Here is a 15,868-nt window from a genome sequence, read left to right as displayed (position 1 = left end):
TTGGGGTTTCTTGGGGCTACTGGGGTGACCGACCGCGCGGACCGGGCCACGCCTGGGATCGTCGAGATGCCTTGGGGGAAGGCGCCTCCTTCTTGCGTCCCGGGGAAATCGCCTCGTCTCCTTACCTGCACACAGGTCGGGTCGGATGCTCGGTCCGACCCCTCCGACGATCAAGTTAGATGATGTGGAGTGGAGTTTGCTCTCGATGTCGGTCCCTCCCCCCTCATTTAGAACTCGGGGATATTTATAGGGAAGTTCGGTGTTGCCTGATGTGCCTGCCCGCAGGAGCAAGATCGTACCTCTGATGGCGTCTGACATTGCTGTGGGCGTTGCGTGAATGACCAAACTACCGCAGGGCATGGGTGTGCCTCGGTCGGCGTTCTCCTCTGCCTCGGCCAAGCATATTAGGTCAAACAACGACGAAGTCATTGTCTGAGAGCGAGTGACATCAGCGTACATCGCGTCGACATTATTGCCCTCTTTGGGCAGAGTGTCGTCCAGGTGTGGCTGACGTCGTGGCGCGTCACGACGCTATTTATTATCCCCATCATCTCCCAATAAAATATTAAGACAATATTAATTAACTAAAAACAAAAAGTGAATATCTTCCAAAATAAAAGACAGTGGAAGAAAATGTAGCAAATAACTATATATTATTGTTTTCATGGATTTAAAAAATATTTGACATATAATTACAAATAAAATAAAATAAAAATTGAGTTTTTTTTTACAAGATATGATAAATTTGAATAATTATTATCTAATATGAAACAAAGTGAAGTTCTGAATCTTGATTATAATATAAAAATTCATGTATTAAATGGTATAAATGTCAAACTAAACTCTGGTGATATGTCAAAGCTTAACATGAAGTCCTGAGTTTAACAATCCATCACAACTCAGCTTATTTACATTTGAATCAAACTCTATGATGCTGGAAACTGTAGACAGCACAGCCACAAGAATTCACCAATGCCTGCTGTTTCTGCAACACATCAGCTGCTAATTTGCATCCACAAAATTCATTTCAAAGAAGGTATGAAGTAGAATGAAATCTTGTCTGTATTTCCCTTTTTTCCATTGTTTTTACTCCAAGAGGGCTCTGCTATGTATTGCATGCTATGAACACAAATCTACTCTATACAATGTGGAATCTGTCTGTCTTTGGCTGCTACATCTTTATGAACAGAACCAAGAACATTAGGAAAAATAAATCATGTTCCAACCATTCCACAAGCAATGGCCCTTATTTCACAAACCCATGCTCAATCTTCGAGGAGAATCATACTGTGATTGGGGCTTGAATAGTGTGATGTCAAACCAAGGATCTTGTCGGTTGCTGCATGGTCTGGTTGAATGGAGTGCTAAGTTGACTGGGCTGTGGTTAGCTGCTCCAGATGAATAAGTTGGATGTGGAGGAGAAGGTAAGCAACTTCTATTAGACTGTTTGAATTGCCTTAATGGACTCGAACAGGGGGACACAGGTAGGGACATGTTCATTCTCATGCTCGGCAAATCACTGCAAGAAGAAAAGCAGTGTTAACACCAGCTTAGGAACAAACAGGGGTTCATTAATTCCAGCTTGAACCTCAAAGTACCTTGGGTTCTTGCATGCCAGAGGAAATGTCGAGCGTAAACCAGATGCTCGTCTTGTTCCGCAATCTCTATCATGAAGTGGTGAAGTACTCTGGTTGGAAGAAAATTCCACAGTGCTCTGTGCATCAGCAGCAAATGGTCAGTGTTTGTATTGTCAACATCAACCAAAATAACCACTGAGAACTTAAGAATTACTTCCCACATAAGTTTCTAAGTTTGAGTTGTAATTTGCAAGTTAATCGAGCAAATATGTGTACACAGCAGACTTAAGTGTGCGCATGTAAACCAGTAAATATGAGAAGTAATTTTAGGCCAATCGAGCATATGAGTCCACATAGACAAAATTGTGAGACAACCAATTGATCCAAAATATACCCTCAATTTCATTAAAAAGCATTCAAAGAAACATAATGCATGGTGAGAATAATGAAGCAGATATCAATTTTTTTCTTGGGTAAACATACACTAAGAAAATTATTTGAAGTTGTCATCCAAAAACATAGTGAATAATACTTCATAAAATTCATCAAACAATATAGCTGAGAAAAATGTGGAACTGACTCCTAATAGAAATGTCATTATGAAGGAACAAGAAGCTAATGGGATGAAAGACCTGATGCACAAAACCCCCAACATTGCAGGGTTAAATTTGATGTTCTATAAGGATTTTGAGCACGAACCAACAACATTTTAGGAATTAAACATACCATGAAGAAAGAGCTTATCATGTAAAATATTCTAAGAGAAATTTGAGAGGAAAAAATATTTTATCATGCATCAGAAAAAAAAAGGGGGGGGGGGGATCGTTAAATCAGCCTAGTGAGTTGGCAATCTGAAGAGAATCATTAAGTCTTTCATTTATCTAAAAAACCAAGGAAATCAAACCATGGATGTAACTCTGCCTAGTGAGTTCTACCTTTTCACTATCAAAAGCTGAAACACATAAGCGGACATAGAAAAAAGAGCGCTTCCAACAAATTTAATAACCTGCTCCATTGTTTGGCGAAGAAAAACTTGCTTTTTGACCAATTGTTAACTAAAAATAACAAATCTTGATGTAGATAAAATCAGGAATTTCAAATATGCTTCTGTAATTTTTTTTTAAACTTTACCACTGCATGACTTGCATCAGAGGTAGATTGTGGCACATCCTTCATCATATTCAATTTTGCAGCCTTGATTATTGTTTGATCTCGAACAAAAGGGTGATCCATCAGTTGAGCTGCTGAGGGACGAGCTGATGGGTCACGCTGCAAACATAGCTTTAAAAAGTCCTTTCCAACAGGCGAAAAATGGTCTGGGAGTTCTGGTACATCTTTACTATTGCCAATTTTAAATATTGCAGCAACCTGTTAATTGAATCATAAAATTAGAATTACAAGAAGTTAACTAAGTAATCATATAAGCTTGAAAAACATTCATGTTGGAGATTTTGTTTAAGAATTAAGTGCAAAGTATGCAAAACACACCCCTTCAAACTGGCTCCAGGGAGGTTTCGAAGTTGCCATCTCAATAATTGTACACCCCAGGCTCCATATATCTACTGAGAGGTCATAACCACTGCAATTCATGATAACCTACATGGTGTTTATCCAAAAAAGAGGAGAGCTTAGCGATTACAAAAGTATTGAAAGAAGGTAATAGCTGAAACTTTCATGTAACACTACCTCAGGAGCCATCCAGTAAGGGCTTCCTTTAAAAGACCGTATTGAAGTGTAAGCAGATATCTGTTACAAGGCAAACAGTGTAAAAAGCTGAGTGAAGTTGACCAAAACAATAATAAATTAACACAAAGAAAATGGAATTTTCAGCAAAGTACAGTACTGCATAATGCCTCATACATGCCAAAGACAGCAGGAGCTACCCAAGGCTAACTTTTTCTTAAAGTGACTGCAGTTTGTTCTTGTGTTATTTTGAAATATCATACTTACATTTCTATACCAATTCAACCTATTTGCGAGCACTAATGATTGCAGAAGCTATTACCATTATTTGCAAAACAGTCATCAAGTTTTATTTGGTTGCTAGTTAACCACTGGTTATGCACTCTTGGAATTGGATTCCATAACAGAGAAAAGCAGAACTTGTTTTTTCTTCTTTATTGCATGTCCCTTTCATTAATGAAATCAGGTGATGTCACATGCTAGACATTGATCTCAATTATTTTCTCCTCACCAAAATCTTTTCATTTTTAATGTTATTAGTTTCTACTTTTAGCATCTTATTTTCACTTTTAAGGGCATTGGCTCAAAATCCACAGGGAAGGACATATATCAAAAAGACAGGCTAGACTCCAAAGTTGCCATCTCAACTAAACTCATACGATGGCACTAGATGAGATGTTAACCTTTACCAAGGATTAGGCTTGCATTTTCTTTCCTTTTAATTAGATATTAGTAAATTGAGAACCCAGTAGTTAAAGAAACAGTAGTTAAACAAATAATGTTTATTCTTCTTCTAATCATTGTATCTTTCAATTCTAACCCCTTTGTTCCGACATTCCAAGTTACTAAAATGTGTTTATGGATATTAGGAGACTGAAGGTGTAAGTTTCAAAACAAAAGGATGAAGCCATAACTACCACCAAAAGTCAATAAAGAGAAGAAAGACAGATTATTTAAGCTACTAAGGATGAGGGAAAGTTTTAGCTTACAATAGATGCAATCTAAAACTGGAATTTGTCTTTTGAGTCGAGAAAAAAAGGTTGTAGTCACAGTTCACATGATCTTTAATAAATGTATCTGGCATTTGTTAATATCTTTCATAATTTTAACAATTAATTTGCCTTCCAGATTATCCCATTCTACAAGCAAAAAAGAAAATTCATTAACTAAGAACCTTACATGTTTAGCCATGCCAAAATCAGCCAGTTTGATTTCACCATTGGGATCTACCAGTATGTTTGCGCCTTTAATATCCCTGCAAGGTCACAATCCATCTTCAGTCATCATAGCAATAATGAAAACAGAAGGTATTTCCTCTGCAAGGATGTCACCAGAAAATTGAGTTTTCAAGTACCTGTGCACAGTTTTTCTCCCATGTAAATAAGCAAGTCCAGAAAGGATTTGAGCGGTGTAGTTACGAGTTAAAGATTCCCCAAAAGGACCATATTCCTGAAGTAACTTGTGAATAGAACCCCCAGAGACATACTCAAGATAAACTGAGAGTGTGTCTTCAGCCTGTACAGGAAATGAAACTAATCCATGTTATACCTAATTAAGCTACTTAAGAAAGCAAAATTTTCATAGAAAATTCTAGCCAAAATTCAGTATATGAGTTCATTCAAAATTGTTTCTGAGAAGATAAAATACTATTCGTCCCTTATAATGAATTATAAAATACATACAAACCGTATTAGTGGGTCAAAACATAAATGCACATGTACTGGACTGCACAGTGAGACAATGATGTTGAAGTTTAAACACATTTCTAACTTCATTCATGGATAGATTAGCTGCAGGTAAAAGCTCAAATAGCCATCTTTAAACAATATTACTTCCAGAATAAAGTATTGTATGGGTTTCAATTTCTTGCAATTGTAATTTTTCTATAGATAACATTAGGTGATAAATATAACATCAATAGATTGATTGTCACACCAGGAGATTGATTCATACAGGAGTGCTCCAACTTGCTTCTTATGGTAAACTTGATCCACAATTTTTGGGATGTACCAACAGAAAAGATGGAAAAAAAAAAAAAAAACTCAAAAGACTTCCCCATGATCTAGAGGGTCGAACTATGAATAATTAAATGGCATGCTGGATTACAAGCAATGATTTCTAGTGGGTGAATTTGTTCATTCTTTTCGTTTAACTTTGTCTCTCCCTCAATTTTTTACTTTACTTGGATTGTCATTATGCAACCTAATTTACCGGTCCATGCACCTTCCAATTGTCACTACATGTCCATGAAAGGAACTTTAAGCATAAATCAGTGTGAACTGCTCCAACAAGATTCTTTATCAGGAAATTATAAAATATATGACATAAGGTCCTCACCGAAGAATGAAAACAAATAACTCACTAGACTTAAATTTACCAGTTCGCTGCCATAGTACTGCACAATGTTTGGATGTGAGAGCTGACTAAGCAAGACTATTTCCTGACAAAGTGAAGATAAAAAAAGCCAATTAATTACTTATTCGATGACTAGCTGTACTCAAAAGGATTGCATATTACGTCAATCAGTAAATAGTGGAAAGTAATTCAGAAATGGGAATTGATGTTATCTGATAAATCAAACAAGATAAGAAGATTGCCTGGTTGAGCTGCTTGAGACATTCTTTAGAATTTGCATCATCCGAAATGTCCTTAACCTCTTTAATCGCACACATCTGCCCACTTCCACTGGAGCATGCGCATTTAAAGTGAGATATAAAATAATTTAATATTCTGGATGTAAACAGAGAAGAAGGCCTTATTGCAGAAGAATGTAACTGAGGAAAGAGATATTCCTAGTTGAAACACTATGTAGGTTCCTTCATCTATCATTAGAACATTTAGCTTCTCTTAACCAGTACAGAGTCCTAATACAAATTTTTAGGTGCATGTGCAAAATTAAGCATAACAAGTACCTGTTGAATCCAAGATATACGTGACCAAAGGTTCCCCTGCCCAGTAATTTGCCCTTCTTCCACAGTGACTTGGGAGTACGTGAAGAAGAAGACGAACAAGACGAAGGAGAAGCAGAAGAGCAGGTGGGAGAACTTGGAGGAAGAGGCAGTGGCTGAGGTGAGCTCCTCAGATTATCCTGCCGGCGGTTAGGGGATGCTGAGCATAAACCAAATGAACTGTGGTGTACAGGTGATGTAGGAAAAGGATGATGCCCTGTCAAGCCAGGGGAAGGACTTGCAGTCCTTCTACTGTAAATGGTTTCTGTGGAATTTTGGCCACGAGAGTATGCATTTCCACCATGAGACTGCTCCAAAACTGGGCTGCATGAGAAGAGTTGCCTATCTTCAGCCGCATGCCCGTGCCTTTGCGAATCACGTACTCCATTTCTGCCCCTGGGCGTGTTGATCGGATCCGAATACCTGCAATACGAAGACAAGTTAGATGTACTTCTGATGCAGATGACAAGCTCTTTCATTCCAAATCAAGAAAGGAAAGCCAAATCCTTGGTCGTATAAAACGAAGAATCGCAAGATCAATACCCAGGAGCACCAGAATAAGCAAAGAATGAAACTTTACCTTTGACAAATAATCAGACGTGATAATTGCCACTATATCATTAAGATCTCCGAGGTCAAGTGTCTAATCATCACTTCTACACGAACAAACCCAACCAAATCCAATCTTTAGACAAAGAGAGCCAAAAATCAAAGGAAATCCACAAAAAATTTCCAGCTTCTTTACATCTAGTCGAACAGGCACAACCCGATCCAGCCTCCGAGAGATCGAAACCACAAGAAAAGAAAGGAAAAAGAAAGACCAGGTACCTATACAGCCCAAGATCCGGCGTCTCCTCCGACGAGCTGGAGGAGCTGACGCTAGACGCCGACACCGTAGACACGCCATACGACGAGATCGAGGTCGGAAGCGGGAGCGGGTGACCGAACACAAAGCCCGTCCCAGCTCCTAATCCTCCTCCGCCGCCAACGGGAGAAAGGTCTCCGCTCTTCCTAGAACCAAGAACCTCGTCAAAGCTGTTAGCTTTCTCCTTGGTTCCATGCCTGGCCACCGCCACCAGCTCGTCATCCGGAAGTACCGTCGCCGCCGCCCGCGGCGTCCCCGGCGTCTCCGGGTCCTTTGTCCGAGGGCTGGCAGTGGACTTCGACTTGGATTTCAACTTCCCCTTCCACCACGCCGGCATCTTCGCAGTAGGAGAAGCTTCGGCAGTAGAATTATATGGAATTCCGATAAGATGATAAAGAGGATCGATTTTGGGGGAGCGGAACAAGAAACAAACGAGAGAGAAGAAGAGAACTTTCGATTTAGAGAGAGAGAGAGAGAGAGAGGCGTCGTGGACTCCCGTCCTTCAAGCAGCGATGGGACATCCAGATGGAGTATGGTCCCGCATGTGTCCCACGCTATTGTTCCAGTCACCGCGCAGGTAGACTTCGGCTGGGAAAGGAACTGTGGGTAAAAAGTGATGTTCGCTAGGGAGCAGCTTACGGTGACAGCTCAGCAGAGCCCCGGCCGGCGCTTCCCGCGAAGGGGCAATGACGTCAGACGGCGTGGAGAGGAATACCTTTCTTTTCTACCTACTCGGCCGGCTACCGGCGCGATAATTGCAATAGTCTCGGTGGGACCCGCCAGTCAGCCTTAACTACTTCTCAGGGTAACAAAGCGAGTACGATAAACGCTGGTAGTAGAAAGACGCACTGGCGGCAAAGATTAGAATCCGACTCCACCGATGTATGCATGTACGTACATTGGACGGACGCATCTTAAATCGGTTGAACATTGCAGTCCTTTCATTAATTATATCCGACACATTCACATGTAATTACGATCCATTTACGTCTCGGGGAACCCACTTCAGACGCAATCACACCCATCAACGTGCACTTGAGCTGCAACAAGTGGGATGTGACTTTTCCTTCAACGCCGGTGTAGAAACTTAGAAGGTTCCAACCACCACCAGTGCAGCTTTCTGCTGCCGGGAATGTGGCCATGAGAGGTGCATGGAATCTGCATGCCGTCAGCTCTGAACACCGCAGTCGGACGTCTCGTCTCGTCATGGGCTATCCCGAAAGGGGTAACGAGGACAAAGGCTTCTCGTCCTCATCATCGACGCTGCCACTACTCGACCCTGCACACAGCTCCTCGCCATGACGAGGCGAAGCTTCTCACTATGATGGGATCGTCCACTTGTCAGGGATGAGCCGACCCACCACCATTTGTATAGAGGGAACGACGCAGGACACCATGTGAAGCACAGCGAGGGCAAGGGTCTCGTCGTCGTCTTCCTCTTCTTCTCCTTCTCGTGACGTCAGTTTTACCTCACGGAGGGGGCCATGCATGATGAGGTCCGTGGCGTTAGGCATGGTTGTATTGTGTCTGACATTATTGGATGCCTCACCCACCAAGGCGGGACAGCACGAGATCTGCCGTTGAGATCCGTGCAATGACTTGATACATAACTCATACAGTTTGAGTAGGTCAAATTAGAAGGATTAAAACCTCGAAAGAACGATCACAATCCGTCCTCATCAGTCCACGGCTGATCTGAGAATAATCGACGTATCACATCATCGTACAAGAATTCCAAGGCATGCAAAACCATATGTTTGCTCCAAAGGAACTGTACACCAAAGCTGACTCGATCGGTCTCTTGGCTTTCTACCAAAGCATACCGCTCGAAGGTTATAAATGTGGAAATGGCAGCAAGTTGGTGAGAAGAAGCAGACACCCATCACATGATGGTGCAGCTGTCCGACACATAGTATCTTCCTCCCTGTAGCAGAGACAAGAGGACTTCTTGGGACAGCTGAAGCGTCGGATTCTATGGGTTGCTGTGCAAGTGGGCGTTCGTCGGCATCGATGGTTTCCGGGGACAGGTAGAATTAGTGCCCTCAGAGAAACTGCAATTGGACGTCTTCGCCAAGAGGGAGTGGGACAAAGGAGAGTGTTGGATTCATGCTTCGTCTCCGAGTCAAACTAGCCTTCTTCATGCTGCTGCTGCAATCCAAAGAGTAATCATCTTTGATACATTTTCCATTTGGGTCTACTGATATCCACTGTACAAACCCTCCACCAACACCTCCATTATGTCATCAACAGAGTTCAACCTTTTATACAGAGAAAGATGTGAGAGAGAGAGAGAGAGGGAGAGAGGAGAATTGGACTTTGGCCTTGTAAGGTACAGTTTTGACTTCCTAATTATGCTCCTCAGTATATATGTATCACTGTGTGTGATGGTCAATTATCTACATAGAAATATCAAATATAATGATTAGCATATGATACTGTGAATGAGGTAGCAGAAAGGCCAAAAATTTGATTGCATTCTTCACAGCAATGAGCACCAAACTTTGCAAGTTCTCCTCTCTGTGTGCTGCCCAATGCATGCAGGTTAGAGATGCTTGGATTCTTTAATAGCTTGTCAGTGGGGTGTGCAGAAGAAGCTTCACAATCATATTGAAATCTCTTCATGTGGTTGGATCCAATTGCAGACTTTCTTTAGGTTAAAGTCACTGAGACAACAAGGATTGCATGTCCACAATGAGTACCATTTGTTCTCAAGAACTTTCTGTATCATTCTTCTCTTCTTTTTATAGCCATAATAATACTTCATTCTAATATGTTTTGTTTGGGTTAGAAGCAGTTAATAAGAGGGCCGGCATCATCTCATGATAAGATTGTTCCTTTATGACCTAAATTCATCTTCTCTGGACCCTACATTGATAGGATCTTTTGTGCTAGACCAACAATTTTGTATCATTCCTTTCCATCACAACCTCTAATTTATTTGTGAGGGACCCAAACATTAATATTCTCATGCTATAAAATGTGGTCCAGTGTCTGTATACTGATAGTTCTTTTAGCCCTATAATTTGGAACTATGCAGTAGATTGCAATCAATAATACACACTTAACGGCGCGTTTATCGCCTTGATTACGAATCGAGAACTTTTTGTTAATATTATTGTGATGATTGATGATTGCACATCAGATCTCCTTTCTTTTCTTTTGGGTGTAGGCCATGGCATTTGGGATTGGGATTCCATTGGCATGGTTAGGTTCTTGGGGAAGGTATCTGTTCACTAACTATAATGTAGATAGCACACAGCTTTCTGTCCTCATTCCATTGTCCTCACAGTTGTAGGGGACCCTTGAAAGCTCCAAAGCCTCTGATAGAAAAAGCCAAGTTGGAGAGAAACCAGTTTGGTTGATGATTTGGTGGATTAGGCTTTGTTTGTTTCCTGATCAAACCATGTGGTTAAGTAGTCCTAACAAAATGTTCTATCCAGAGGGATTAATTTAATCTGGATTGTTTGTGTTAAACTATTCTAAGATGATTAATCTAATATCTACACTAACATGATGAGGCAAGAGCCCTATACTACCTAAGATGTAGACTATTGCTTCAAATATTTTTGATTTTGTATATATATATAAGATGTAATTTTTATATCTTTTGTCAGAAAAATATAAGATGAGCAAAGATAACCTAAACAATCTTGCAAAGGAGAGAGAAGAAATAGGGTTGACTTTGGTTCTGCCTGAAGGCAGCATCAATAATTGCTACAAAGAAACCAGGAGACAGGAATTAGGTTATTATGGATGAGCAAAAATTTGTGTTTTGACTTTGAAACAGGAAATTTTGGGGGTTTGTGATATACCTGATTGAGAATGTTTGTGTTCTTCAATTATATATGTGGTTGAGATATAACTCACTTTGATTTAGCAATAATTTGGTCTGAGGATTAATGAGGAAACATCTCAAGAGCAAAAGCCCAACTCATGGAACCAAAGAACCAACAAGCCTCAGAAGAAACTATTGACAATATTTAATAGCCAAGTGAAGTACAAGCAGATCTCATTGCAGAATAGAAATTTCAAATATAAGAGGTATAAAACTACTGATTTTATTTACCATTTCATACAACAAGTTGTCTCATCTAATTACCAGAGAGACTGCTTTCTCAAGGAAAGAAAGAAGCATAAAACCTGTTCTATTTCATTCTGAACAGGTTCTGCTTGAAGCTTGTTTGTTTAGGAGTACAGAACAGCTCTATCCATCCATATGAATGATGCACCGGAGGCTCTCACCTTTGAGCATGTAGTCGAAGGCCTTGTTGATCTCAGAGAAAGGCACACTATGTGTGATGAACTTCTCCAATTCCAGCTCCTGCCATATTATGGATGGATTACATTCGTATCGCATTCCCAACATGTAGCTGAACTTTGTTCTGAATTCATTTACCTTGGCCATATACTTCTCGACGACTGCAGGGATATCGGAGCGCGGTTTGTAGTTTCCATAGAAGGTTCCTTTTAGAGTCCTTTCAACCAGGAAGTTCACAGGGTGTGTCTTGAACACAGCATCTTTATGAGGCACCCCAACAAGTACAGCAACACCCCAACCCTGATGTTGAAGATCAAATTTTCAGGATATGAGAATGCGGCAGCGCAAACTATATGTAGAAGTTCCGAAAAGCAAGTCTGTGGAGCAAGAAAATACATCATGGACACATTCAAATGCAGATATCATGGCACTTGTGCTGCCAGAACATTCAATGCTGCGATCGACTCCACCGTTGGTCATTTCAGCAAGCACCTGTAATAGATTTAATTGTCAGTGATCAAAATGATGCATGTACTTGAATCATTAACAATTCTATTAGTATCATGATTGAAAGCATTCATCATCAAATAAGCAGTCGTTAGTATTTTATAGCCCTCTTCCATAGATTATTGGCTTTGGAGGAGACAGAGAGGGCACCTATACCATGCTCAGCTTTCTTGCTACTAGAATAAGGAAACACCAACAAATAAATCGATAAATGTATGCTTGAACTGATAAGGTGTTAAGATTCTACTTCCAAAGTGAGGTTTCCTATCCTATTGTCCATCTTTGGTATTTTGGCTCCGATATGTCTATGCGCCTCTGCCTCTGCCTTTCTTTATGTGTGAATAGATACTTCCCTAGAGTTCTTATCCTGACAACATAGAAGAGTTTAATTGCTTCGATTGATGCTTCTATAAATTTTTAACATAAAACTTCTACAATTTATTCTCTTTTTTTTTTTCCATTTTTCAATAATATTATCAAGAAATCATAATGGAAATTGTTCTTTCTAATAATGGTTTATTATTGTGCTTCTTTTCTTATTGAGTTGCATGCATTCTGACAATCTTGCTGATGAGATCATTCTTGGTGATGACATGGTGACTAGTTTTATGTAAAATGACATAAACGTATGGGTTTTGCATAATGATGTCAGGGATGACAAAACAGAATCTAATATATGAATCGGAGTATGAAACCAGAAACAAACCTCTTGAACTGGTCTGTCATAGTCTGCTGGATTCACAAACTCGGTCACACCAAACTTCTTAGCTGGTGGCAAAATATAACAGAGAGATTGAAACCAATAAGGATGTCAAAAGCATACAAATTATACAGTAAGTTGAGCACAACAGATGACCCCTTAACTAATATAGTGAAGAAAATTATGCACATGATCTAATAGAAGTTACTTATTCTCACCTTCCTCAAATCTCTTAGGATTAATATCAACACCAATTATTCTTGATGCCCCTGAGGCCCTTGCCCCTTCAGCTGCCTAATTGTGCGAAATTATATTTCAGAAGTTTGCAAGATAGAACAAAATTTTCACAAGAAGATGGTGTCTAAAAGATATCGACAGTTCTCCATGGATTGACAGGATCTGAGGAAGAACTCACTGCAAGGCCTACAGCTCCAAGGCCAAAAACAGCCACAGTTGAACCCTTAGGTGGTTTTGCAACATTCACAGCAGCACCATAACCTACAAAAGAATCAACAAACTCAACATCACAAAGTGTTGATCCTGATCAATCTTGCCATATATATATGAAGTTCATAGCAGCCTATGTCACTCACCTGTTGAAATGCCACAGCTGATGACACAAACTTTGTCGAGAGGAGCCAAAGGGTTGATCTTGGCAACACAGCCGACATGGACGACGGTGTACTCGCTGAAAGTAGATGTTCCTAAGAAATGGTAAATAGGCTTTCCATTTATGGAGAACCTTGATTGCCCATCACTTATCATCACTCCTCTGTCAGTGTTTATCCTGAGGAGATCACACATATTGCTCTCTTGGGACTTACAGTGAGCACATTCTTTGCATTCACCCATGAAGATAGGGAGAACATGGTCTCCTGGAGAAAGATCAGTCACACCTTCTCCAACACTCTCAACAACTCTAAAAACACAAGCAACAAACATGAAATAACCTCAGAGTACCAGAGAGAAGCCAGATATGACATGATCAGAGTTCTTTTGGAAACTTGACCACAAAATGCAACTTTTTGCTACAAAACTGGATTTCCAAGAAGTATGAGATGGTGGTGTCAGCAGTTTAACATGTACATATTAATGGAACAAATCCTTGAAGTATGAGATGCATTAATTAGTAGGGAATTGAAGGGCCTAAACCAACCATAATAAACTAAGCCTTAGAATGAATAACATAAAATGAGATGTTGTCTATGTGGATTACGTATCTGAGACAAGGGAATCAATACCCTCCAGCTTCATGGCCAAAGATCCTGGGAAACACAGGAGTCTGGCCCTGCAAAGCACAAAACAAGCAACTCATTTACAGTACTTCCAAACAATCCATTTGCAATAACATGGCTCCTGTGACAGTACCTTAGCTTCCCAGAAGTAGACATCAGTGTGGCAAAGGGAAGTGTAGAGGATCTTCAACCGTACCTCCATGGCCTTCGGAGGTGCCACCTCGACCTCTTCCATTACCAATGGCTTCCCTGCCTCCCAAGCCACCGCAGCTGACCCAATGAGTTAGCATCAACCACAGTCAATTATTGCACCAAGAAGTAATCCTTATCATGCAAAGTGTAATCTTGTAGGAAAAGAAGAACACATATATGTAATGATAACACGAGATCATAGTACAGACCTCTGCATTTTATGACCTGACCAGCTGTGCTGGACATCTCTTCCACTATTGTTCTTCAGTCTTTTAGCTTCTGCAACTAAAGAGGCAGAGAACAGCATCGAGTAACGCAGCTATATATAGCCAACAAAAGAGAGAGAGAGAGAGAGAGAGTGTGTGTGTGAAGTGCTAAATTTGCTTCTCTAAGAAGGGAAATTTGTTCAGGTAAATAAGATGTGGAGGATGGAGAAGAAAATTGGATTAAACGTGTCCATCATCATCCTCTCACAATCACAAGATGAACAGCTAACACACGAATTCCTACAGGAGTATAAGATTCTTAGCTTAACATAGTGTATGTGTTGCAAACTGTTTACAACGTACATAAACGGATAAACTGGTCGGATTGGAAGAATCTTGAATTAGATTCTTGGTCGATTCGGTTTACTAATTAGACTGTTTCAGTTCCCAAAAAGCTTGAAATCTATTTGCTACCAAAGATATTTATATTTGTCAGAACATTCAAAATATTCTTTTGGATGTCTAAATCCACACATCAATTTCCTTCGTAATTGTGGTCTTTTGTGCTCTCTTTTAACATCTTTGTCAACGGAAGAGTTTGATTCTTCTACCGAAAGGATAACTCAAACCGAGTCATGAACTGACAGCAGTGTGGCAATTGATGAACTGATTCGTTGGATCTCACAACAGAGAACAGTGCATGAGCTGCGAGTCTTCTTCATCCGGTAAGAGATTGATTGTGATGTGATGCGTGTAGAATCGGATCATCGCATGCGTAGCTCCACTAGAGCCAGAAGAGGTATCAATCCCACCTTCAGCTACTTTTGTCGGATCATCATCATCTTAATCTTCTCATTCATGAGTGTGACGCTCCTCTTCGATGAGTCGTTTCATTTCATCACCTGCAGATTTTTCGATGTTGAAGTCATAGATTTCTTGCGATGAAGGATAGTGTGAGGTAGGAGAATGAAAGAGACATCCTCTTTATGATTGGAGTCTATAATCGCTTGTGTTTGGTGCATCTATAAAAGATACGATTCTTCGTCATTGCAATAGTAGACTTGTTACAGTAGATTTTAGTTTGTTCAATCTTTTTTTTTATTTTAAATCTACTAAAATTCTTTGAAATCAAATTATTTAGCATGTCATATGTCATAATATATTGTCTATGAAATCAGTCCTAAATCAAGACCGAACTAAAATCCTAAAATAAATTTTGTATAACCAGCCCAATCACTATTAATATAGGAATACAACTTAAAAATTTTTACTTGTTCATAACGAATATCTTAATTGAGACTTTATTTGATATATCTATGAACTCACTTAACTGCTCCAAATTGATGTTTGCTAGGGTTATACATAAATTTGATAAGCAAACTAACTACAAATATAATATCCAACCATGCGTGAGATAAATTAGCCCTTCAATTAAACTTCTATACTGTTTTTCATATATTTTTTCAACTCTATCATATAACATAAATTTATTATTTATATTTATTGGAGTATTCACTAACTTGCAAGTTATTATACGAAATATTTTTAATAAATCTTTACTATATTTTTCTTAACATAAATTTTTTTCATTTATATCTTGAATAATTTTTATTCCCATAAAATAATATAAAAGTCATAAATCAGTCATTTCAAATTTACACATCATATCTTTCTTAAATTTAATAAATATTCCTGAT

General features: G+C 39.5%; 2 protein-coding genes across 3 annotated transcripts; both read right to left on the bottom strand.

Moving 5' to 3' along the window:
• Positions 1 to 1,044: 1,044 nt before the first annotated feature.
• Positions 1,045 to 7,551, bottom strand: LOC135592706 (mitogen-activated protein kinase kinase kinase 3-like). 2 transcript variants are annotated; one of them, XM_065082333.1, is made up of 11 exons: positions 7,037 to 7,551; positions 6,173 to 6,631; positions 5,858 to 5,945; positions 5,638 to 5,700; positions 4,615 to 4,775; positions 4,440 to 4,515; positions 3,264 to 3,323; positions 3,066 to 3,173; positions 2,709 to 2,945; positions 1,599 to 1,714; positions 1,045 to 1,519 (listed from the first exon to the last, which is right to left on the bottom strand). In XM_065082333.1, exons 1-11 carry the CDS (start codon positions 7,408 to 7,410, stop codon positions 1,252 to 1,254), a joined length of 2,010 nt encoding a protein of 669 aa, XP_064938405.1. In that variant the 5' UTR covers positions 7,411 to 7,551; the 3' UTR covers positions 1,045 to 1,251. The 2 variants fall into 2 exon arrangements, with proteins under 2 accessions (XP_064938405.1, XP_064938406.1); XM_065082334.1 differs by having other exon boundaries at positions 5,623 to 5,700; positions 7,037 to 7,545.
• Positions 7,552 to 11,108: 3,557 nt separating this feature from the next.
• On the bottom strand, positions 11,109 to 14,336 carry LOC135592705 (alcohol dehydrogenase 3-like). Its single transcript, XM_065082332.1, has 10 exons — positions 14,175 to 14,336; positions 13,907 to 14,043; positions 13,780 to 13,826; positions 13,132 to 13,457; positions 12,954 to 13,036; positions 12,757 to 12,832; positions 12,545 to 12,606; positions 11,728 to 11,823; positions 11,470 to 11,631; positions 11,109 to 11,394 (listed from the first exon to the last, which is right to left on the bottom strand). The coding sequence occupies exons 1-10, from the start codon at positions 14,209 to 14,211 to the stop codon at positions 11,278 to 11,280; spliced, it is 1,143 nt and encodes a 380-aa protein (XP_064938404.1). The 5' UTR covers positions 14,212 to 14,336; the 3' UTR covers positions 11,109 to 11,277.
• Positions 14,337 to 15,868: the final 1,532 nt, after the last annotated feature.

This window comes from Musa acuminata, chromosome BXJ1-9, assembly GCF_036884655.1.
Source record: "Musa acuminata AAA Group cultivar baxijiao chromosome BXJ1-9, Cavendish_Baxijiao_AAA, whole genome shotgun sequence".
Lineage (NCBI taxonomy): Eukaryota > Viridiplantae > Streptophyta > Magnoliopsida > Zingiberales > Musaceae > Musa > Musa acuminata.
Note: the sequence above shows the minus strand (reverse complement) of the source record. Positions and strands in the feature narration are given on the sequence as shown.